Source organism: Mirounga leonina, unplaced genomic scaffold, assembly GCF_011800145.1.
Source record: "Mirounga leonina isolate KUSES-001 unplaced genomic scaffold, KU_Mleo_1.0 Mir_82, whole genome shotgun sequence".
Classification (NCBI taxonomy): Eukaryota; Metazoa; Chordata; class Mammalia; order Carnivora; family Phocidae; genus Mirounga; species Mirounga leonina.
In genome coordinates, this window is record NW_023270825.1 from 3,138,719 (window position 1) to 3,163,624 (window position 24,906).

Sequence of the window (24,906 nt, forward strand, 5' to 3'; positions counted from 1 at the left end):
TAAGATCTTTAAAAAAACAAAACAAAACATTCTTGTCTAGTGAGAGAAGAAGAATAAATTTATTTGTCAACAGAAATTGCAAACTTAGGAGCAAAAATGTCAAATAGGATATGCGCTTACAGAGAGGAAAGTGGTTTTCTGGATTGTTAGGAGAGAATGGTTGTTTTTCAGATTTAGAACTTAATAAAAACGCACACCTTTGGAAGTTAAAATCAAGTAAAATGTGACATCTTCTGAAACAAGGATAACCGTGATGCTGGAGTGTGGTGTTAAGAGTTGTAGGACGTAAGACCCCACAGGCGGCCAGGCCTGGTGAGCCGGTGTGCGTGAGCAGATGGAAGCCAGACGATGGCTGCTTCCCCTCAGAGGAGAGTGGGCTGTGAAATGCAAAGCAATCCTGGGTCTTCTTCCATTACGAACACACTTCTGTGGAACTGTGATCCCTCCCCCTTTAAAATGGAAATCTCCAGGGGCACCTGGGTGACTCAGTCCGTGGAGCATGGACTCTTGGTTTCGGCTCAGGTCATGATCTCAGGGTCGTGTGAGGTGAAGTTTGCTTGAACCTGTCCCTCCTCCCCACTTGCACTCAAGCATGCTCGTTCTCTCTCTGTCTCAAATAAATAAAATCTAAAAAAAAAAAAAAAAAAATCCCAAACTGGAAGCTGGGGAAAACCCGGGTTTTTAAAGGGCCCCCTGACATTTCAAAACAAAAGGTCGAAAGGGGGGGTTGGGGAAGGCCGGGGGGGGGGGGGGGGGGGGGCTCGAGTGGGGTTTATCAGACCAAACTACTCTGGTGCTTATTACTTAGTACTACTGTAGTGATCAGAATGCGTGCATGGGGGATTTTACATGAAATCATGCCAGTATGTAGAATTTTAAATGGTGTATTTAGTATGTACAGTCCATATTTCCTGAAATTACTAAAGGTTTTTTAGATTTTCACACATCATTAAATAAAATTGTTGGATTCTATTTATGTTTTTAAAAAATGGGATATGTATCATTGGTAAGCATATTTGGCAATTTCCTTGATCGCACAGGGAGAAGACACCCATTGTCAGAAAAAAAGATTATGCACTATATGTACCAGTTATGTAAATCCCTTGATCATATGCACAGGTACGCTCCTGGAGACTTGGCATCTCTCAAATTGATAAAACGTATTCACATTCATTAAAAATTCAATGTAAAAGAATTTGAATGAGGCACAAATTAATTCTATCCTTCCTTTTATATTGAATGCAGAAATGGAATATTTCACAGAGATGTAAAGCCAGAAAATATATTAATAAAGGTAAGAACTTCTATATAAAAAAAAATGGTATCAAAGAAAGGTAGAATGGGAAACCTTTTTACTAGATAGGCTTTCAATCCCAGATAGTTGGGCACCATGTTGGTTATGCTGCTGTTGTTTTCTCCCAGTTGGAAAAAGTGGTTTATTTTATAAGCGCCATCAACACAACTGTACATCTGGAAGGAAATTATCTTAGGCACTCTTCTCTCTTTTTTTTTTTTTTCTAAAGATTTTATTTATTTATTTGACAGAGAGAGAGACACAGCGAGAGAGGGAACACAAGCAGGGGGAGTGGGAGAGGGAGAAGCAGGCTTCCTGCGGAGCAGGGAGCCCGATGCGGGGCTCGATTCCAGGACCCTGGGATCATGACCTGAGCCGAAGGCAGACGCTTAACGACTGAGCCACTCAGGCACCCCGCACTCTTCTCTTACTATAGGCAAAAATCAACCCCAGGGGCGCCAGGCTGCCTCAGTCAGTGGAGCGTGTGACTTCAGGGTCATGAATTCAAGCCCCATGTTGGGTGTAGACACTACTTAAAAAAAAATAATAGGTAAATAAATTCCATTCATATTATCCCTCCAAACACTGTGCATGTGAAAGTAGAAGAGTCAGGATTTGCGCTCAGGTCTGTCCCAGTCCGTAGCCACGTCAACTGTACGTACTTGAAGCCTGCAGCCCGGTAAGTTTGGGAATATGTGTACACACACGAAGCCGTTGTCACAGCCAAGCAAGCAGAGCTCTCACCCCGGGAAGGTTCCTCGTGCTCCTCGGTCGTCCCTCCTGTCCGTTGTCCCCAGACAAAGACTGACTTTCTGTCATTATATATTAGTTTGCACTTTCTGGAATGTTCTCTAAATGGCATCTATAGTATGTGCTCTTTCCTGGTCTGGATTTTTCCCTCAGCGTCATCATTCTGACGTTTGTCCACATTGTAGTGTGAGTACCACACCTTTTGAAGTTGTCCCACGGTTCTTGGCTGTTCTTCTCTGTTTTTGCCATTATTTGTTTTCTCTGCATTTCAGTTTGGAAGGTTCTGTTGGAGCATCTTCCAGCTCACGGATTCTTTCTTTGACTGTTTAGCCTGTGGATGAGCTTATCAAAGTCATTTTTATTTCTGTTGCAGTGGTTTTTATTTCCAGTGCTTCCTTGGGATTCTTTCTTAGAGTTTCCATCTCTCTGCTTGCATTTCCCATCTGAACTTTCCCTGAACTTTCCCATCATCTACTTTTTCCACTAGAGCCCTTAACAGATCACTCACAGTGATTTTAAATTCCCTGACTGGTAATTCCAAAATTCTTAAATCTGTGCCACATCTGAAACTGGTTCTGATGCTTGCTTTGTCTCTCAGACTGTTTTTCTTGCCTTTTAACACACCTTACAATTTTGTTGGAGGTCCGACATGATGCATTGGGTAATGGGATCAGGTGAAAGGCCGTTGGAATGAAGTTTCTCGATAACCTGGCTGGGAAACATGCTGTGTTGAACGTTTGCTGCAGGTGTAGGTACCAGAGGTTCCAAATTTATTGACGGCCTGTATGTTATTACCTGAATGTGAGGCGTAAACAAAATTGAAGAGGTATCCCAAAACGTGTCTCCCCGGTCTGTCTGATTTGCTCCAAAGAACCCATGGCTCCAGAGAGCCGGCCCCCCACCCCCCAGTGGAGAACAAAGTTGCCAGCAGAGCCGGACTGCTGGGAAGTTAGAGACAAACGAACCACTGTGGTGTTTGTTTAATGCGTTTGAAGACTCAAGCTGTGACTTAAAATTTTCCAAAACCTGTAGACATTTGGAAATATTTGTAAAACAGCCAGAATATTTGTAAACATATCCCACTGAATAGAAACACCACTTTGTTATCGGTTAGAGGCGCTTGCGGGTGCTTATGAAGTAATTTGTATTTTATAAGCTAGTTTCGATGCTAGTCATTTTCCCGTTGGTGCATAACTATTTGAAGTGGTCTGTATTATAACAGCTGCTTGATGAGATGTCATTTGTCCCTGCAGCAGGATGTCCTGAAGTTAGGGGACTTTGGATCCTGCCGGAGTGTCTATTCCAAGCAGCCCTACACAGAGTACATTTCTACCCGCTGGTACCGCGCCCCAGAGTGTCTCCTCACCGACGGCTTCTACACCTACAAAATGGACCTGTGGAGCGCTGGCTGTGTGTTCTACGAGATCGCTAGGTAGAGCTGGGGCCGCCTTGTGTCGGAAAACCGCTGCTGGTGCTGGCGGGCCTCCGTGCGAATGTCCTGACGCAGGCCACATGGCGAGGCTCGGCCTACCTACCGCGTGGCTTCGGGCCAGGCCCTTCCTTTACCAGACAGACTTTACAGTCGTCCTGCCCATGTGACTGTTTAACTTGACAGAAAACGTACCAGGCTTTCATTTTCCTTTTTGTCAAGTACTTTTCCTTGTTTGCTTGTCACAAAGTGCAGAATAGTATCAGTTACTTCTTTCCTACTGGCATAACTTGGCCGTAGGCCGGCAGGCCTCCCCATTTGGCTTCATCAGTGAAATGATGGATTCGTGAGTTCAGGGACAGTAGAAACGTGCTCACTGCCACCTTGTGGGGCCTGCCATGGGGATGTGTGAGCAGCGCCCCTGCTCCTGGGACCTACCCTAAGAGAGACAATCCATCAAGTAGGATGCTCTGGTCACAAGTGTGAGGATGGGTCACCTTGTGGCACAGCTCGATTCTAGAAAGCCCCAAGTTCTAACCTCCTCCCCGGCCTCCACACCCCCCAGCCTTTGTAGCTTCACACAGAGCGGGTGGGCCGGCGTTCGCTTGCTTGGAGTGGACAATTAAGGACGAGCAGGTGAATTTAACATCTGGGTGATATGCATCATAGGCGGGGAGCCGGGTCGTCTGCTCTCACCAGCTCAGCTGCCCACTTCATAAATACGGACATGCGTGTCCTTCAGGACACACCTATTGGTAATCGGCTTGTTATTTTTGGAAAGCTGAGGGGCACGTTCACTGAGCTTCAAGTACTGACAGACAGTCCTTTCTGCTGCGCTACAATCCCTGCGGGTGGTAAAGGACTTGAGTGTGGAGGACGTGATGGCTGGTGGTGTCTCACCAGCGTGCGGGGCAGCCTATGGGGGGCCTGCCACACACACCCCAGCAACCCTGGCCCTCCCCCCGCGCCCCCTCCCAAGTGTCGGAGCTGCTCCCTGCCTGCCCGGGCTTTCCTCCTGTCTCCCGTAGCCATGGCTGCTTTCCTATGCGGAGCTGCTGTTCTAGACTCTTCTTTGCGGCTTGTCATGTGAATTGAATTTATTTATGTAAGCCTAAAATCTTTCCTCCACGATTCCAAAATCCGTAAAAGCTCCAAGAACCAAAACTTTGTTTCTTGGACTTCATTTGTCACCAAAACCAGACCCAACCCACCCTGAATTTTTGTTGGAAAACCTCCCCTGTGACAGGAGACTTATAGAGGTGACATGTCTTGCCGCGGAGATCTCAGGGTGTACAGAGAGGAATGTGGCCGTCTCTTAGGATGACACCCCCCTGTTGGGAAAGGAGAAACAGGCCTGAGCCGAAGGGGAATGGAAAGCCCGTAGCTGCGAGGAGGACCACACCCGGGGGATTGTGTCCTCGGGGTTCCGTGTGAGCTAGCCGCCCAGCAGAAGGGGACATTGGGAGGAAGAAGCTGTGGCCTGCTCTAACCACAGCGCCGTCCTGCTCTTCCAGTCTGCAGCCCCTCTTCCCCGGAGCCAACGAGCTGGACCAGATCTCAAAAATCCACGATGTCATCGGCACCCCTGCTGAGAAGACCCTCACCAAGTTCAAACAGTAAGTGCGGCGTGTGCCCAAGAGTCCCGTGTGGACTTGCCCCCTGCCAAGGCTGGTGGTGGCAGCCAGCCGAGGGGCCCAGGCTGCGCCTCTCCTACCCTTGTAGGCCCTCCATCTGCTTGGGTCCCCGCTGCCGCTGAAGGGAGGCAATGTGGCAGCTGCTCGGGGCTGTGGTCCCCCAGGGGTCCTGCCAGGGGCGCACTCCCTCCAGCAGCACAGAGGAGTTCAGATGGTCTTGCTGAGGGCCTGGCAGTCAGGTTTTGTCCTCCGAATATTTACCCCAGACTGAGAGACCTTTGGGCGGAGAAGGTTCCCACATACAGGCTGTGCGTGGTGAGGCGTTCGTGTGGCCGTTGCAGGCGACGCTGACACCCAGACCATGACTGGTTAGGGTTTGGTTTTGGTCGGAGAGCCAGCTGAATCTGGGGAGCTGGGGCTTCTGAGGGAGAGCCCCGTGGGGCAGCGGGTGGGCAGCTCCTGGGCCCAGGGAAGGTAAGGAGAGACAACTGTTACGGATTCTTCCTTTTCCTCCTTTTAAGTTTTATCTCTTTCTTCTCAGGTAAGAACGTGCTGTTAGTCCTCTCGGGGAAAAGTCGTTTTCTTACATTGATAGCACGACAGATTTCACACACACCCCCGCCCCACTTATTTTTTAGAGCAATTTCAGGTTCAGAGCAAAACTTAGTGGAAGGTACAGAGATTCCCCATAGACCACCTGGGGGCCTGCACAGCCTCCCTCACCGTGACCCTCCGCACCAGGGTGGCGTGTCGGTTCCCCCATGAGCCCACGCTGACACATCATCATCACCCCGAGTCCGCAGCTCACATGAGGGGTCCCTCTGCTGCCGTACATTCTCTGGGTTTGGACAACTGCGTAGTCACACCCCTTCTTAGCGCATAAACTGTCATTGGTGCAGGGCCTTGTAGAATCATAATGATGGCTGGCCAAGTGCTCTAAATAATGGCATGATCGTTTATTATCATTGGGCTTTTAATACAGGTCGAGAGCTATGAGTTTTGATTTTCCTTTTAAAAAGGGATCAGGAATACCTCAATTGACAGCCAATCTGTCCTCGCAATGCCTCTCCCTCCTGCATGCAATGGTGGCCTATGATCCTGATGAGAGAATCACTGCCCACCAGGCCCTGCAGCATCCGTACTTCCAAGAACAGAGGTGGGCTCCCGTGCAGCTCTGGGGGGGTGGCAGGTGGTGCCGCTGAGGCCTGGGGGGTATGAGTGGGGGCGGGTGGGTCCGGGAGCAGCTCTGTCCTGAACTTGGGTGCCCCCGAGATGTCCCCCTCACTCTTTTCTGGTGTGGCCTCCCAGGAGGAGGCGGTCAGTGGCCCTCAGCAGGGCACGAGGAGGGTTCAGTGGCTGTTTTGAGGCTGATGCCGAGGCTCCGGTGGTTAAGACTCCAGGAGGGGCCTGGCGCACAGCAGTGACAGCAGGGGGAGCTCGCTGTGGGGTTGGGGGCACCTTGGTACCTGGCATGGGAGGAGCTGCACCTCGGGGCACTCCTGCCAGGGTGAGCGTGGTGGTGAGCGTGGGGGCTGCAGGCCCGTGGCAGGCCCGTGCCTACAGTTCACGTGGGAAGGAAGAGGCAGTGAGCACACAGGATAGGCCAGCCTGGGAACGAGGAGAGGGACATGCAGTCATGCTGTGCACCCTCTCAGGGGAACACGCCCTCTCTCCTCCTCCCCTGCAGGGCGGCTGAGAAGCACGCTCTGGCCAGCCGCAGGAAAGCCTTCTTTCCAGAGCGCCCTGTGGCATCGGAACTTCTCAGTAACAGTTGGCACACTTCAAAGGAGGACAGAAAGGTACTGAGTGAAGTGAGGGAGCTGGAAATGGCCTTTGTAGCTGGGACTGGATGCCTTCAGGTGGCCCATGTCTCTGCGGAGGACGTCCCCCCATGGCAGGCCAGGTGGCCCCACTGGTCAGCGAGGCCTGACCCTGTGCCCCTGAGGTCTCTGTGTGCCAGGACGCGGGGAGCCTGGCTCAATCATTCCTGCCCTTCTGCCCCCCCAGCTTAGCGGGGACAGCAGCGTCCCGTGTGTGCAGGCCAGGCCAGGCGGGATTCTCCCACATGCAGGGGCCGGTTCCCTGCCAAAGCACTTGGCAGCTGTCACCTCCCTGTGTCCTCCGACTGACCCTAGCAGGGGGCACAGAGAAGCTAAACCGACCTGCGTGACCCAGCGAGCCAGTGACAGGTCCCCACACGCGCAGCAGGCCCCAGTTGAGGACTCGCCTGGGCACACACTGTTTGCTTTAGAAACAACAGCTTCCCTCTGCAGTCTTTTCATCCTTGAACGCCCCAAATGGTCCCCACTGCTCAGCTCCCCCCAGCTCCACGTGGGGGCTGGCACTGCACCATGTGGTGACTGTGCCCTTCCGTCACTCATCCCAGCATCTGCTGCGTGTCACTTCGTGCTAGGAGCTGAGGTCACCGACGTATCTGCAGCCAAGCTGCTCTCCGGACTTCCAGACTGCTGTGTTCAGCCCCCTGTCTGATCGTTCCATTTGGCCAATAGGCCGAGTGGTTCAGACCCAATCTCCGGGTTTCTCCCCCCAAATCTGCTTTTCTCCCCACGCCTTCCCTTTAAGGGTAGAGGCAGCTCCCTTTCAGCTGTTCAGGCCCTGAACGGTGACACCCTCCTCCCCAGTCACCTGAGCCTCCCTCATTTTGCCTCCCAACTGCTGTCCCTGCTCAGCCCTTCCCTCCAGTGAGACATTTGACTGCGTCACTCCTGCCAGCACCCACCACAGTCCCCCCGTGTCTGGAGGGGCCACCTGGGAGGCCTTCCCAGCTTTGTGGGCCATGAGGTCCCATCACAGCTGCCCTCTGGTGCCATGGACGAACCGTAAACGAACAGTGGGGCTCTGTCCCAGTAAAACTTTGGACACTGTGATTCAACTGTTAAAAAATGCAGGGGTGCCCGGGTGGCTCAGTTGAGTTTCTAGCTCTTGGCTTCGGCTCAGATCGTGATCTCGGGGTCGTGGGATCAAGCCCCGCATCGGGCTCCGGGCTCGGCAGGGAGCCTGCTGGAGATTCTCTCCCTCCCCTCAGATAAATAAACAGAATCTTTAAAAAAAAAAAAAAAAAAGGTAAAAAAAATTCTTGGCTCACCCGCCACACTAAAGCAACAGTGCGGGCAGATCTGGCCGACCTCTGGACTTCGAGCAGGGCCGCCAGCGCCGCCATGGCCCATGGAACGCTGCCGTGACCGTGTCAGTGGCCTCCCGGGCGTCAGGCCCGGCTACAGTCGGCTGCCCTGCAGGGGAGAACCAGGCTCCAGACTCCAGTGTGGAGGCTCTGCCTCCCCCAGGGGGGATGCTCCGATGAGCAGCGCGTCACCTGGGTGGCAAGGATACCGTCTGGTCACCATACGGTCACACCTCTTGGTCAAGTTCCATTAGGCGAAAGTTGTGCAAAAGAGCCTCTTGTGTTTTTCCTAGTTTCTATGAAGGGGACACCATTGTACGTTCAACTGACCTGTGTTTTTTTCAAGAAACAGTCCCTAAAGCCAGAGGAGGACCATCCCAAGAGACCAGGACCGGCCTACCTAATGCAACTGCCCAGACTGAAGCTTTCGGGAGGGACCAAACTGTCCTCGTACTCCAGCCCCGTGCTGCACTCCGTGTTCGGCCCGGGGGCCAACAGGAAAGTGCCGGTGCTCAGGCCCCTCAAGTGTGTTGGCGCCAACCAGAAGGTAGCCCATCGCGCTAGCTCCCCATAGCCCACGGCTCTCAGCCCGGCCCGGCCCCGCTGAGCATCTGCTGTTCTCTTTAACAGACGGACGCGCAGAAGGACAGTAAGCCCAGCCTGAAGCAGTATCGCCTGCCCACGATCGAAAGGAAGGGCGGAGGCTACTGAGCAGCCCATGCCGGCTCTCTTGCCGGGAGCATGAGACCAGGTGCGCAGGGCCGGGCCCCGCGGATTGCCGCCGAGCCTCGGATGGGGGGCTCCGGGGAGAGGCCTGGCGTGTCCCCCTCGCAGAGCCCTGGCCCCCCCTGAGACCACTGCCCCACAGGCCAGCCAGCACCCACTTGGCCTGGAGCCCCTAGCCTGCAGCACCTGGCATCCTGAGAGCAGAGGTCCCGTATGTTCCTGTCGAATACGTTTGTAAAACCACCTCATTCTGGGCTTTTGTTTCATTCTTGTAACCTAGGAATTTGGGGCAGAGCATATTTTGTAATTTTTTATATGAATCAAAACAGAAATGAGAACTTATATACTGTATTATTTAGGCTTGGTTTCACCGTGGGCTTTGCGCACCGCGCCTTCTTCGGTACGTCACCAATACCGTGTGGTGCGTCACAGCTCACAGATCTGTCGGAGTTTTATTAAAGAATAAGCTGTCAGTACGATATTTTAGTATTTTCTGAGTTACACATGTGTCCTGACGTGCATTTCTTTATTTTAGGTCTTGTGAGCACATTTGGGGAATTTATTTTGTTGGGAAAGCTTTGTTTGGTACAGCTTAATTTTGTGGCCCGCGAAAAGCCAGTAAGGACTAAAGAGAGGCTCAGCCAGGGTGCTCCGTGGCCTTGACACCCCGGGGAGCTGCAGCGGGACGAGGCTGCCAAGCATGAGGCACGTCGGAGCGCCGGGCTTCCCCGCGGTCGCCGGCCACCTCGCCTTAGCTCCGGAGGCCCAGCTTCGCCTGTGAATAGAGATGCGGCTTCCTGACGGCGCTTTGCTTTGCTGCTGGCCCGCCCGCTGGGCAGACGCCAAACCCTCCTGAGCCCGTTTTTGTCTTGGGATGTAGCGTAATGACCCCTTCTTTTCCTCGCCTTCACAAACTTACAACGTTAAGAAAAAGCAAATTACAGGGCACCTGGGTGGCTCAGTCGGTTAAGCCACTGCCTTTGGCTCAGGTCATGATCCCAGGGTCCTGGGATCGAGCCCCACATCGGGCTCCTTGCTTGGCGGAGAGCCTGCTTCTCCCTCTGCCTGCCTCTCCCCCTGCTTGTGTTCTGTCTCTCTCTCTGACAAATAAGTAAAAATAAAATCTTAAAAAAAAAAAAAGAAAATTTCCCAGGTTAGTTTTTGTCTTCTTGTTCCCTCTTTTTTTTTAAGATTTTATTTATTTGACAGAGAGAGAGAGACAGAGAAAGCGAGCACAAGCAGGGGGCACTGCAGGCAGAGGGAGAAGCAGGCTCCCCACTGAGCAGGGAGCCCGATGCGGGGCTCCATCCCAGGACCCTGAGATCATGACCTGAGCCGAAGGCAGACGCTTAACAACTGAGCCACCCAGGCGCCCCTTCTTGTTTCCCAACATCACTTGGCATCGGGGAAATCTTGTTCCCTCTTTTAAGACAAATCTGTGACATTCTTCCACATGCTCTCCAGTGGCCACCACCTCTGACCCACCTGCCAGGCGGTGAAGCAGAACCAGGAGTCCCAGGTCGGCCCAGCTGTGGGGTGGATACAGCAGCCTCAGGAGGGGCAGGCGGGAGCCAGCATTTACAGGGGCGGGGTGCAGGTGAGTGCGAGACAGCGTGGGCGTGGGCCACATGGGGGCCGAGGAGCCCAAGAGGGGCAGATTCAAGACCAGAAACAAGGCTTCGGGAATGTTCAGAGCTGGGTGCACATGAGGAGCGGCTGGAAAGAGCTTCCTTTGAACCCATTTAACACCCTGTTGTGGCAGGGGGGCACTGAGGGACAAGCAGGGCGCCACTCTGCCTCCGCGGAGGATCTGGGAGTTCCGGGTCCCCTGGGAGCTGAGGCAGGGAGGACGCCAGAGCCAGGTGGTGCTGGGGCTCAGCAGCTGAAGACCAGGGAGACCGGCGGCCAGAGGCGACAGGAGCGGGCTTCTGGGATCGAAGAGGGCCCTGCACGAGCAGTGCGCCCACACTCTGACCCCAGGCAGGGGAGGCTGCCGGAAAACCAGGCCCCTGAGGGGCAGCGACTCAGGGGGGCATGCTCCTGTCCTCAAGGACGGGCCCTAAGGACACATTTAAGGACTGACCAGCATTTGTGTATTTAGGAAAACTGTTACCCCTTTAAGTGTATAACATTTGAGGGGAAAATCTTTAAAGTTCTCCTGCAGACTTGTTCCTCCCCGTGGAGGGCCTCTCTGGGGCAGGCCAGGCCCTTGGGGGGTGGTGTGACCTGTCCACCTGATGAAGCTGTTGGCTTCCCGTTGGTCTCTGGAATACAAGTGCTGTGAAGCCGTCAGCCCGGAGCCCGGCCACACCAGGCCCCACAGCGGGCACAGCTGGTCCAGCCCTGTGCACCAGCCTCCAGGAGGAGCAGGGGGGGTACTCTGGCCACGCTCGCCCTCCCTGCGGCCCCCCACCCGCTCTCAGCGCGGGAGCCAGTCCCCGGGCAGCTGGAATGGCTCCGGCTGTGTCCGGCCTCTAGGCCCTGAGCTGGGAGGCCGCCTCCGCCTGCTGCCAGAGCCCTGGTGGGTGTCCGCTCACTGCAGACTGGAAAGGTGGTGAAGGAGACTTGAAGGCTAGTTGAGCCTCTGCAGGCGAGGCTGTTCCTGAGGGACAAAGCTCCAGAAGGGAAGTGGGGCCGAAGTCCTGCTCCCCCCGCCCCGCCCCTGTCAGGTCGGCTCATTGCACAGCGTTTACTGAGCACCTGCCTGGTGCCCCAGCCTCCGCTCCTCACCCACCGGGCCTCCTGCTCTCAGCCCGAGGGCGCGCAAGCTGCTCCCGGGGCAGAGGGGTGGCCTGGTGCGCTGGTCCGAGGGTCCCACTTCTGACAGCACCTTAGCGTGTGAACCTGCTTGTGGAGCAGAAGCGGCAGCGGGGACGCCACCCAAGCGACGGGGGCACTGCTGCTCCCTGCGTCCCCCGCCCGGCGCAGAGGGCGCTCCCGGGCCTGCCCCGTTCCCCCGGCCGCCGCGAGGCAGCCAGCAAGCTCGCTGACTCGCCCGGGAGCACCCGCCTCCTCCCAGCTTCCCGTAGACCCGTCCCCGCAGCGCGCCTCCACCAGCCCCAAACACGGACGGGAGGTCGAGGCAGCGCGTAAGAGCACGTGCAAGTCGGGCTGCGCCCTCCCCGGCTTCGCGGGGTGGCCTGGCTGCCGGGGGCTGCACGCCCGGGGGGGCGCGGGGGGCAGTTACAGGCGGTCTGATGTCGGAAGCCGCCTTGGGCCACTTGCTGCAGGAGCCGTAGATTTGTTCCCAGTGCAGATGCGTCGACAGCGAGTCGGGGCCCACCCGACGGCCTCGCTCCAGAGCCTGGGCCGAGCCAGGGCCGCCCGCCCTGAGAGATGCGGAGGCGGGGGGAGCACGGCGGGCCGTCCGACCCACCCGAGCTCGACTTCGAACGCTCGTGACGCGGTCCTCGTGCCAACCAGACTTCCACCTGTCCCGTCATAGAGGGAGGAGCCCGCCCGCCCCGGAGGGTCACGAGACGAACGCTGGACTCCGTTTTCAAAGGCGGCCTCTGCTGACCTGCCGCAGCATGTGGGCCGCCCCTGTGTCCCTGGGCCTGCGTGGGCGGGGTTTTCCGTGTCACCGACACGCCTAGAAGCCAGCGCTTTGGGGCCCATGACCGAGAGACCATCGGAATGTGCGGTTTTAATACGCAGGTCGTTGTGAATGTATACGATTGATAAATTCTGACTCTCTCGCTGGAGACAACAGGCGTCTATGTCCTGGCGTTCACCTCCCCCAGGGCGCCTGTCCCGGGGACCCAGGGGCTCCGCGCGGCTCTCGGAGGGCGTGCGCTCGGCTTCCTGCCTCGGTCGTGGGACGTGCCCCGATTTAACGTGCTCGCTTGGAGAGCTGTGCTTCGGACGCCTCTTGGTTTAGTCACAGCAGATAAAAATGCCTCCCGGGGGGCCGCTGCGGACGACAGTGCAAGTGACAGCCTTCTGCTCGGAGCTGCTCCCGAGCTGGTCTCGGCCCGACACCCATCCCCGAGGATCCCCGCTGCAGCAGAGCACCCCGGCCTCCGCAGACGCCGCGACGCACGTGTGGTCACGGGCTGTCAGTGACTTAAAGCCGGGAGCCGGAAGGAGGGGCCGGAGAGCCACAGAACTCTCCAGATGAGCCCCGCTCGAGCCGCCCGTCCCGGTTCGGGCTTCCAGGAACAGGGTGGAAAAAGGACGAATCATTTTACACCAAACTTTAATTGAACAAAAAGTCACATTAAAAATTGAGTCAACTTAACAGAAGCTAAACCAATGGTATATTCAAGATAGTTTTAATATTAATATTTTTTTCATGATTAGAAATGTCACTCATAAAAGATGGAAATTACTGGTGAAGTAACCATGTCCCCCAGTAGCACAATCACATCATTTTATACATATAATACAGAGCTGACGGCTTTGGAAACAACAGTATTAAAATAAATGTAAGATTAAAAAGAGCATCTTCAACACCCTGGAGGGCCGCGAGTCTGTGAGACCCATATTTAAAGGAATTCCCTAATAGCGTTAAAAATCTATTTCAAGTGCAATTTGTAAACTATGATTGCAGCATCCGTCTTCCTGAATGACAGATTTAAGTCAGAAAGCCACAACTTTCTTCATGAGTGCGTTCCAGGTTGTCTCTGACCACCTACGTATAAAAACATCAGTGCAAAAACAGAGTGAAATACTGTTTGTAACAGTTGAGTTTAAGGGGACTTCTTGTCCAAGAAATAGTTTATTTTACACTATATATATATATATGTATAGATTATACAGATATATATGAGATTTTCATTACACGGAACTTCTGAGTAAAAAGCAAGAAAATCCGCTTTCTTATTTTTTACTGCAGCGCCAAAACGGGAACAGCCTCTTTGGGTGAATGGCAGAGCGCGCCCTCCCGAGCGGGCCCCGCGGGTCCTCGCACGCGACTCCAGGTGACGGCTGCCGCCGCGAGGGTCCGCACTCCTGTCTCATCCGTCGCTGCCTCGGGACCGGGTCGTCGGGGCGAAGGTTCTCGAGCAGGGGCGGGCCGCTACACTACAGTTCCGCCCGGAGAGCTGGCCTGGTTTGGGGATGACAATAAACCCTGCAAACAAAGCAGTTTACATTAATCCAGCAAAACACGGGGCAGCCAAGAAAGCCACACGCCTCCTTTGCCAGAGGTCACATGACCACAGATTTCTGTCGGATCGTTAGCCAGTGTTGGAACAAAGCCTCCATTTTTCATCTACTTAATTCTTACCCACGCCGCCGTGTGACATTCCTAGCTGATCAGGACGCACGGAAGCGTCCGACGGTGGGCAGGGCTGGCCTGGGGAGCGGCGGGCGGCCTCTCGGGGCCTGGGCTCCTGGGGACATCGTGAGCCCCGTCGCCACCTTCCCCAGAGGCCGCCGCCGCTCAGGAGCACGGCGAGGCCCCAGGGGACGGGGCCCCGGCTCTGACCTCACGCCCCGTCCCCTCAGCGGGTCGGCCACCACAGACGGGGGCTAGCGCTTCCTAAGGGTGTCTTCCTCCTGGGGGGGACGGGGTGCTCTCGCTTTCTCTGGTTGGGGTGTGATGGTGGCGCCCCTCAGGCTTCGGCATCGAGCATGGGGCTCAGCGGGAAGACAAGGACCTGGGCCCTGGGCTGTCGGATCTGGGGACAGGGTGCAGGAGGTGGCGTGCGTGCCATGGGGGTGGCCCCCGCTGAGAGCGGGAGGCCCGAGCTGGGACCCCCCCCGCCGGCTAGCCCCGGACGTAGCAAAGAGCGTCTGCATTTCTCCGCACTCACCGGGATGCAGGCTCATCACAGTTGGCGCTCATTTATTAAGAATTTTAAGGCTACAAGAGTGGGACACTGAAGCTAGATTTTCAGGTCTGTGAACACAAACTGAAGCTGTCCTAAAAACCGCTTCAGTTGGTTCGGTGTTGCCACGGGCCAGGCCTTGAACTCGGAGCGGACGCCGCCGTCTTTGCACGCCCGGGCCTGTGCGGATGCAGACGGCGACCAAGCGACACTGCGCTTCAGCCCCGCGCGCCCCGGGGGCGGGGGCTGGGAGACGGCTGTCCCACCGCGACGCCTCCTACCTCCTTTCTCACAACTGACACCTGTTCGTCTAGACACGAGCAGGCAGCCGAGAGCGAAGGCAGCGTCACACGGAGCCCTGCTCGGAATCCACAGGAGCCCTTCCCCTGGGATCCGGGGCACAAGCCGGGCCAGCGGCCACGGCGGAGCGCCCCCCGTGCTTCCCACGCGCACCCACGGGGGGCCGCCCGGCCTCCAGGCAGCTGGACGGCTGGACCGGCTGCCGGCCGACCCCGGGCCCCCTGCCTCCCTGCGGGGAAGCGGCAGCCCGACGGAGGGGACCCGTCCCTCCTCACCGCCTCCACCGAGCTGCAGGGAGGCCGCCAAGGTTGGACCCCGCTTCCTCGGCGACGGTCCGGAGTGAAGAAGCCTTTATCACAAGAATGTTCTGCCTCCGCAATCAAGTGGTTTCCAGGAGCTACGGGATGTCCGGGAACAGTGCCACGTCTACAACACCAAGAGGCCCCTTTGCTCCCCCAGATGACAGGAGGACTCTGTTCCTCCCGCTAAAGGGGGAGCGCGCAGTGATCCAGCCCGGGGACAGAGCCCCAGCCCTGCGTCCAGAGGACGGTGACCGGAGGCGCCCAAGGTTATTTAAAGACTCAGGACGCACTGAGGAAGGCCCCCCCCACCCCCGCCCCAGACCAGCCTTGTCCAACACGAGGACAAGGCAAGTCACACGTGAAATTTAAAATTCTAGGAGCACATTTAACAATTAAGAAAAAAGGTGAGGGACGCCTGGGTGGCTCAGTCAGTTAAGCGTCTGCCTTCGGCTCAGGTCACGGTCCCAGGGTCCTGGGATCGAGTCCCGCATCGGGCTCCCTGCTCAGCGAGGAGCCTGCTTCTCCCTCTGCCTGCCACTCCCCCTGCTTGTGCTTTCTCTCTCCCTAATAAATGGGTAAAATCTTTAAAAAAAAAAAAGTGAAATTAGTTCTAATATACTTAACCCAATATACTCCATATTATCATTTCAACAGGCAATGAGTATACAAATTACTAATGACGTATTTTACGTCATTTTTTTCGTATGAAGCCTTGGGAATGCTGTGTAGTGCATCTGCATTTGGGGGGGCCCCCGTTCCAGCGCTCCGCGGCCACCCAGCCCTTCCCTGCCTTAGACCCTCTCCAATTCTGCCCTGGCCCCTCTCCGGCGGCCGGCAGAGGGTGGGTGCTGAGGCTCAGAAGGGTCCGCGGGGGCACCCTGAAATGCCACCCCATCCTCGGGGGCTCTGGGGGGAGGCCCGCTCTCCTCCAGCTTCCATTGGCTGAAGCCTCCGGCCCCACCAAGAACAACCCCCCTGCTGTTCTGTCCGCGGGAGGCCCAGGTTCAAAAGAGATCACGAAGGTCAGCTAAGCAAGCAGCCACCTCAAACCCACCCTCCCTCTCAGCTTCTGCCGTCCACACTCACATAAACCCTCCACTGCCAGATGCCCAGGGAACCGCAGCGTCTGGATAACGGGGTTAGCCCTTCTGATGTCACCCGTGGTGAACAACTTCTTCCGGACGCTGTGCAGCAGTGCGCACCTGGGATCCACAGCCGGGGCGCCGCCCCTCGGGCACCGAGCTGGGAAGGGGCCTGGGATGCCAGCCTGGCGTGGGGGGAAGCCCGAGGGCTCGGTGGGGAGCAAAGGGACCAGGGACAGAACGGCGGGGGCACACCCAGCGGCGGGCCTCCAGCACCCGGGCACCAAGCAGAGGGGGCCCCGCGGGGGCACGCACCCCAGGGTGCAACTGCCTCTGGGGCGCAGGTGAGGGGCTGGGACATTCCTAGGAGGGCGTGAGGGAGCGTCGGACGCCAGCCGCCCGTGAGGCCTTTGCGGGTCAGCGGCGGGGAGGAGGGCCCCGTCTGGCCGGGCGCGGTGAGCGGGACGTCGACCCCACCTGTTCCCTTCCTGGAGGTGGAATGGGCTTTGCTGTGATGGGACCGTGGAGGCATCGCGGGAAATGCGGCCGTTCAAACAAAAACTCAAGGTCACCTTATTTCTATAAGCTGTGCTTTCGTCTAAAGGTTACCGGGGCACAGAGAAAGACGGGGAGCACACGCGGGCCCCCATCAAAGCCTGAGACCGCGCTCGCGAGGAGGCCCGCGGGTGGCCCGGCCGGCACGCCGCCGACCTCGCGGAGGCCACTTGTCTGTCCTCAGCGGCGTGGGGACTGCTGGTGGCCCGCCAGACACCGGACAGCTGGTGATGAAGAGCTGCCCAAACACCAACCCAGCCGAGACTCTGGGCATCCGCCTAATAGCCTATTGGCCCCTGGGTGGGGGTGGGGAGCTATTCCCGGACGAGGGACGATTCCGGAATCTAGTATTTCATAAGCTGTTCTGTTCTCACCAGAGTGGCCATTTTCTTCCTGCTAGAGATTTCATCTTGGAAAGTAAGTGCTGAAATACTCCAACTCTTGGTCACGCAGAGACCAAGAGGCAAGTATCACTTGTAAAGTGATGTCCCTTCAGAGATGGCCCGGAGACGGTGAGATGTCACCAGGCTACCTTCCTCCGGGAGCTTCCAGCCGTGGAAGCGCTTTCCCGCCCCCGCCCCGCCGCCGCCAGGGCCTCACCGTGGCTCGCGTGACCCAGACCGCTGCCTGCAGCAACACAGAACGCCTGGGGGGCCGGGGGGCCTGGGGGCCCAGAGCACCCGAGCCAGGCGTGGGAGGTGGGCAGAGCAGGGCCTCGGCTCCCCACCCGCCCCAGACCCACTGCTCACTCTGGACCTGGGGCCTCGGCTCCTGCAGGACAGCGGACCGTGTCCCCGTGGCAGCCCCCACCTGCCTGACAGGTTACACCGAAGGTGACACATTTCCCCAGGGAGGCCCCTCGGCCTGGCCTCAGCGAGAGAAGTCCCCGGAGAAAATGATGCTCTGGTCGGGCATCCGCGGAAAAGGCTTTCTCGGCACCAGCACGGAAGGGCAGCTCTGAGAACGGTGCCTGGAGGCAAAGCACAGCCTCTCACCCCCGGGACCCTCTCGTGTCTCCCTAAAGCCTCTCTGGCCGGAGTCGCTTCCAGAAGGTCCCACCCAACGCGGGAGGCGGGGACGGGCCTGAGCGCCTCCAGAGGCTCCGTCCCTTTCAGGGCCGCTGGTCCACACGCAAGTGTTTCTTTCAAAGGCAGCCACACACGGAGACGGACCTAGAGTATATTTTCAAGGCACAAACTATTTCTAACAGATCACAATGTTGTGTGTGTCTTTTTAAACTTGCTGTCCACCTGGTGGTGTTGCGGGCTCACAATCTACTCCATGCTCGGGAAAACACCCCTGCTCCTGCGGCGGCAGATCCGGGGAGGCCGCTGTGAGGCCGGAGCCGAGACGGTCTCTTCTGTTTCGGCAGCTTAGCGTCAGAGGCCAAGTGCACACACCTCGTCCTGGGGGCTCGGGAGGCCGGCCCGGTCAGGAAGGTGCTGGGGCCCAGCCCCTGGACGAGCTTCCTGGGGCCCCGCCAGCCCCTCGCTCCAGGCCCAAAGGTCTCCCGTCAAGTAGGAGCACCAGGGCCTGACCAGGGCTCGGTCCTGCCTCCCCGCCTCCGGGGAACTTGCAGGTCTAGGCTGGGGTCCTGGCCTTGCGGCGTTCAAGGTCGCAGACGTCAGGGTGCTGCGGAGAGTGAGGGGACACTCAACAGCAGGACAGGATGAGTGGCCAACTCTTCCCACCCTCAGGGGGCCTTCCCTCACTGCCCCTTCTGCAGCGGACAGGACCGCTGGACCTCCAGGCGGTGACGAAGCTTCCAGCACGGCCCAGCACGCCGCGCAAGGCCAGGAGGAGGAAGGCCAGGAAACCCGCAGGAAGAGAGCTAGGCTACAGAGGCCTGCGGCTTCCCCGCTGGGTCCCCGCGCCCCCAGCGGCTGGCTGGGTGGCTGAAGAGGACGTGGTTTTACAGCATTCAGAAGTTTTCTTTTCCGGTTGAGACGTTTGTGAAGCCCAGCTGGCGAACTGACTACCGCAAACGGTCTACACGCGTAGTTCATTTGCTCGTGTTTATTTCACGTCCGCGTACACCCGGCCCCCCCACACCGCGAGTGTGCGAGTCTCGAGCTGCGACAGTGACAAGAGAACAGCCAAAAACCAACAGTGAAACCAAAACATGATTTTCTTAAAAAGTGATAAATTAACAATACTGATATTAAAGCTTCACTAATTATTGTAAGTTGTTAAGAACTTAATTTATCAACATTTCGTATTAGGGAGGCTCTATCAAATTTATTCATCAAGAAATTGGACGAAAATATAAAAAAGGAAACACATACTTTACTTTTGACTTTCGTTAAAGGTAAAGAATCATACAATTTTATACAAGGTCACCTAACATAGTGGTCTCTAATAAACTTTAGGTTTACAGAGATAAAAAAATGCAGGAAAATTTTCCTTTTACACTTTGAAACTGAGAGGCAGCAGCGTGAGCACAACACGAAGTCATGTAACAGGTGCAGCAACGAATCAGAGTTAATACCAGGGGGACTGTCCCCTCCATGGGGGAGGGGCGTTTTCACACAGCTTTGAACTTGGGCTCTGAACACAAGTGCCTTTCAATGTGAGCCCCAGACTCCGCTCTCTGGACTGCTGTCTGCTCTCACGGGCCATCCCTGGGGTCACGGAGCCGAGCCCCTCGGTGACCCGAACAGATGACAGGCGTGCTGGACAAGGAGGGCCTGGCCGCTGGGCCCTGCTGGGTTCCCAGGATGGCTGACACCGCCCGGTTACTTATCAGGCCCACAACACACGTGCAGGGGTCCCCTCGTGGAAGGAAAGCCCAATAGTGGACACCCCCAGCAGCGCTGGGAAGTGGGTCAGGGGCCACCGGCCAGTTGACATCGGCTGAGCCCTCGGGCACAGAAGGGATGCTGTGCTCCGTGCGTCTCTCCCGGAAAAGCCAGTCGGACTCTGCTTCTAGGTCTTCCTCGGACAGTCAGGTACACGCACGCGGCATCTGGGTTTCCCAAAGGATTCCTTCTCCAGCCCTCCCTGACCCAGTGGCCTTTCCCCTCACACTTGAGCTTCCCCAACAAAAAACCCAAACACCTCCCTGCCGAGGCCGGAGGTGAGGAGGGCCCTGTACGCAGGTGAAGACGTCTGATAAAGCAGCTTCACCAACTTCCACGCCAACTCAACACTTGACAGGGTCTTAGAAATTCCAGACGCACCTCAGGAAGCGGGGTGACTGGGGTGGAACGGGGGAACTTGCCATCTAGGACTTGGGTGTTAGGCCAAACACTGAAGCAGGACACCTGAGTCCCACCAGGACGTGTGCACGTGCCCATAAAGACTGGTACAGTTCCAGGACGTTTTGTTCCTTGTGGCTTCTGAGTGACTGGGGCAGTAATCGTGGGGACAGCTTACTTCTGTTTTCCACTCCTCCCCTGTCCTATCCTAGGTATTTATCCTCAGTCCCAAGGCAGTGGCTCACAGAACACTTCCAAAATGCTCTAGGAGGTTCGATCAGCACAAGAGACAAAACTAAGATTCTTTACCACTGTTTTAAGCAAACTTAGAACCCAAAGTTACGGATTATTTTTGAAGAGTGTGCCTACTCCCTCTTACACATTTTCTTTTAAAAGAAGGCACGGTTTTCCAAAGGCTTCCTTCTCCAGACCTCTCAGGGATTTTAATCCCCCTGCCCCTGAGGAAGAGGAGAATCTCAGAGAAGGGCTGGGGTGGCCCGAAGTCACAGCAAGGCAGGGCGGCGGGGAGGACCGCGGCGGCGTGGCTGTGCCCTCCGAGGTCCCAGGTCCCCGCACACAGGCCAGGAGGGAGCTGGGTTCCAGCGCCACCCGAGCTTCCGTCCGCGCTTCCGTCCACACAGGAGCAGCCTCCTTCCAGAGGTTGGTTTAGAAAAGATATTCCTGCTCAGGATAATGCTGAAGCGAGAACACTCGAACAGTTTCAATGAGGAAGCTCAAAGCCTGGTAAGGACACTAGAAGAGTGCTCCCCAGATGTGCCCTCAGGGCTGCTGTGGAGGCTGTCTGGCCCTGGGCCTTCCACACCCGAGACCAGGACCCCGCGGGGCCCCCCTCCCAGTGCCCCAGGGCTGCAGGAGCCCCTGTTGGAAGCCAGCCCGAGAGAGGGCCCGCCTGCCCCTCCAGTGCCCTCAAGCGGCGGGCAGCTCTAGTCCCGGTTCCGGAGAACACCTTGCATTCTGTCCCCGACTGCGGGACAGGTGCTCTGCTGGCTGGTGAACAAAGGGGCGGGCATCAGAAGGGCCACTGCACAGCCCCTCCCCAGCACCTGCCACCCAGCAACGGGCCCCAGAGCGGGGACGGGCAGATGTTAAGAATACGCTCACCAGCAGAAACGAGAAGAACAAGTTTGTGACCAAGCCCCAAATCCCGAACTGGGACATGACCATGGTTTTTAAAACTGGGGTGGGGGAGGGGACACCACAGGCTTCTGTCAGCACATTTCGGAGCTTGATTTTAGGGGAACAATAATCTCCTCCTCTTGCCTCTCCCGCCCCCCGACTCCTCCCACCCCAGTGCTCCCAAGCCACCCCTCCTTTACCGCAGCGCGTGCAGCGGAGGGCGCCAGAGGGTGCCTGGGGTCAGAAAGCGCGCACACCACAGCTTCCCTGCGGGCAATGCAGCGAGCAATGCACTCAGCACCAGAAGGTCACCAGAAGCTTCCCATGAAGGCTACTTACCTGGGATCGGCCACTGCCTAGGCCAAATTCTAAGTCCTGAATTTTGAAACTGCATACTCAATGCCTCAGAAGCATTTGAACTGAAATTTCTAAAACTATGTAGGTACAGAAAATTGCACCTGGAGTGTTGGTTCTGATTCTCTCCATCTGACGTCCCAATTTAGCCTCCAAAGTTGAAACAGTCCACAAGGATGGCTGTCTTTGCTGCCTTAGGTCACTTAACATTTAGGAACAAAGGACCACATCTTAAGAGTAAACAGGACATTAACACATACAATGACGTCATGCATAAACGGGGGGGGGGGGGGGGGGGCACCTGGAAGGCCAGCACGCTCCTCACGTGGTGGAACACTGCTATCAGTAATAGAAAGCCCTCCCATGGAAGGAGCAGCGTGGGTAGAGTGAGCTGGGGGGAGGGCGGGGGCAGCAGGCCCGGGGAAGCGGGGTCCGGCCTTCCGGGAGGGCTGCGGGCTGTGTTTGAGCACACAGAGCTGCACGCTGCAGAGAAACGAGTCTCGTGTCCACTTTGCTGATTCGCATCCACTACTCAAACGAGTGTAAACGATCAGCATCTCTACGTTTAATGACAAAGGTGTGCAAAACAGAAAACAAACCAAAATGACCAAAATAAGTTAACAAGTAAGATAACCATCATCTTGACATAAAATATGTAGGTCAGAGAACCATCTCCTCCCACGTGAAACTGGAATTTGAAACTCATCACATAGCCGATAAGGACCACAGGCATGAGAACCGCGCCGGCCCCCGCGGACGCAGCTGGGCGTCCAGCCAGAGGGGGCTCACTCGGCCGCTCACCAGGGCCAGGGGTGAGGCAGTCCAGCCAGAGGCCGGTGAGGACGGGCCCGAGTGGGCGGGATCACAACGGCCACCCAGTAGTAAGAGGGGGCGACCTGCACCTGTGCCTCCCCTCTGGGCGGGAAAACAAAACCCAAACCAGGGCAACCTCAGGAGCACTCTGAACCTGGGGGTGGGGGGTGTCTGTCAGTCTTTACAAAACAAGGCCGAAGACTCTGTCCCAGGCCTACAGTCGTGCTTGTTTGACCAAAAACATCAACAAAAACAAAAAACCCACAGAAAACCACAAAAGGAACCAAAACCTTTCCCTTGTTGGAAAAAAACATAAGCAAAGCATATCCAACATAAAAGGTCTTGGCTTATGTGGCAAGAGGCACTTCTGACACCTGGGCTGGCGTCCTCGGCCCGCGGCTCCCGGGGGCTGGCCGGGCTCGGAGCAAGGTGGTATTTTATTCAGTGCACCGAATCTCAATCAAAGTGCTACAAACTGCTTCTTTGAAAAAAGATGTTTATTAAACAATTTTAATTGTCATAAAATGACTAAAATGGGTTTTAAAAATTAAGGCTCTTCTCTTTCTGTGGATTGCCAGAACAATGTAAAAATAATATCAATCAACCCTGCTGAATGCTTTGTTCCTAAAGTTAAATTTCATAGATTCCTAAACATTTTATGATTAAGATAAAAACTGGACTAGAAATGACAATTAATGGCCGTCCATACTGAACACACACTCTGATCAGGTGTACAACATCCTAATTGAGTAGTTAAGCAAAAATATTCCAGTTAAAGCAGAAATTTTAATTTTAGCATTTTAAAGTCATTGTTTCCCCACACTGTCATGATTTTCCTAAAGTCGAAATAGTCTAATACAGGAGTGCTAACCTTGGGACTCTATATACTCCCAGGAGGGTGACTGACTTGGCTGGCAATTAGTTTGATTATATATTTTTTTAAACGTTCTAAGTTGAATTATCAAATGATTCAGAATTACATGGCATGCAGTATCCAAAATTATGGCTCTGATGCATTTAGATTTACATTAAGAGTAAGAAGTGCCATTCACATTCATTGTACACCCCACCCTCCCGCAAGAAAAAAAATCACTACCTATTCAAGTTCTAGATCTGGTGCAGCATTAAGGGTTAAAACTTACCACTTTACCAGGCCTTCCCCATGTGCAAATAAATCCCTCCTGACAAGCAGTGACTATACAGTCTTCGAGAAAAATTAACACAGTCAGTCTTTCATGTGCTATCTTTTTACAGATGAGCGGCTCTAACAAGGGGACGTCTTCCATCCGAGGACACAGGGGCGTCCCCAGGGTTTTAGCTGGGTCCGTTTTGGTTTTGGTAACCAGGTTCAGTTTGTCGCTGCTCTTGCTAGAAATGTGTCCCATGCTGTGGTTTCGCTTGTGGTCTTTCTCGTGGTGCCTGTCCTTCCGGTCGTGCAGGGAGAGCGTCGCGAATTTGCTGACCCCAGAAGCGAGGGCGCCGTCGGCCACGCTGCTCTTGCTGCCGGCGCTGGAGACGGCCGAGTGGGGGAGGCTGTTGGAGCGGGGCAGGGGCGGGGGCGCGGAGTTGCCGGGCGTCGCGACACTGTTCCCTGTGCTGCCGGCAGGAGGGCTCGTGGCGTTCATGACGTTGGTGTGTGTCCTTGCTCTTGAGAGGGGCTGGTGAGGGAAAAGGATGTCTTCCGTGAGGTCCCAGAGGCAGAGCTGTGTGTCCTGGCCCACCGAGCCGAACCGGTACGTCACACTGACGGGGCGGCTCTCGGCAGAGTTCCGTTTGGACAGCCGGGACTGGGTACTGTTGGCCCGGTCTCGGCCAAAATGAAGGAGGTCCTGGAAGTCCTCGTCACTGCCGCTGAACTCCATGGGGTCGCTCTCTTCCACGCTAGTGGTATAGGGGTCAAACGCCACAACACTGACCCAGGATTTGTGCCCGTGGCCCCGAGCGATCACTCGGCAGTCTCCGAAAGCCCAGACGGTCACCAGATCGTCCTCGCCGCCCGTCACGATGTACTTGCCGTCGGGGCTCCAGCACACGCACAGCAAGCCTCCGAAGTAGCTCTTCATCGTGCCGTGCAACTCCACCGAGTCGAAGTTGAACACCCGCAGAAACCCATCCTGGCTCACGCAGGCCAAGAACTTGCCATCTGGGGAGAAAGCAAACTCGTTGAGGGCCCCCTCGCCCACTGTCCACTTAAGGAGAGGGTTCCTCGTGGATTTGCTCTTACAAGTGTGTACGGCAAAGCTCTCGCCCTGCTTCAGAAGCTGGTAGTGGGGGGCTGTGGTGCCGCAAGTGTGCTCCACGTTATACAAGTACATGCTCCCACTCGCGTGGGCTACTAGGAAAAGGCTTTCCGAACCGGGAACCCATCGGACGCAGGTTACGCGTGACTTGTCTATTAGTCTCTGTGAAGACAAAGG

The 24,906-nt window shown here is 55.9% G+C and overlaps 2 protein-coding genes across 15 annotated transcripts in view; one reads left to right on the plus strand and one right to left on the minus strand.

The window, feature by feature from the left end:
- MOK (MOK protein kinase) overlaps nt 1–9,451 on the plus strand; it is a 50,393-nt gene extending 40,942 nt beyond the window's left edge. For 3 of the 6 annotated variants that reach the window (XM_034993259.1, XM_034993263.1, XM_034993262.1), the window contains 8 exons: nt 1,041–1,119; nt 1,246–1,294; nt 3,298–3,476; nt 4,988–5,089; nt 6,090–6,263; nt 6,795–6,906; nt 8,596–8,796; nt 8,880–9,451. In XM_034993259.1, coding sequence (XP_034849150.1) covers nt 1,041–1,119; nt 1,246–1,294; nt 3,298–3,476; nt 4,988–5,089; nt 6,090–6,263; nt 6,795–6,906; nt 8,596–8,796; nt 8,880–8,960 — 977 coding nt within the window. In that variant the 3' untranslated portion in view covers nt 8,961–9,451. The remainder of the gene's footprint in view (nt 1–1,040; nt 1,120–1,245; nt 1,295–3,297; nt 3,477–4,987; nt 5,090–6,089; nt 6,264–6,794; nt 6,907–8,595; nt 8,797–8,879) is intronic. The other 3 variants (XM_034993260.1, XM_034993261.1, XM_034993264.1) reach the window with 3 other exon arrangements.
- A 4,443-nt stretch (nt 9,452–13,894) lies between these two features.
- Nucleotides 13,895–24,906, minus strand: part of WDR20 (WD repeat domain 20) — a 61,255-nt gene continuing 50,243 nt past the window's right edge. For 8 of the 9 annotated variants that reach the window (XM_034992877.1, XM_034992874.1, XM_034992876.1 and 5 more), the window contains 2 exons: nt 23,632–24,891; nt 13,895–14,049 (listed from right to left, as the gene is read on the minus strand). In XM_034992877.1, the coding sequence (XP_034848768.1) occupies nt 13,996–14,049; nt 23,632–24,891 (1,314 nt within the window). In that variant the 3' untranslated portion in view covers nt 13,895–13,995. Of the gene's footprint in view, nt 14,050–17,712; nt 18,621–23,631; nt 24,892–24,906 lie in introns of those variants that run through there. The other variant, XM_034992875.1, reaches the window with a different exon arrangement.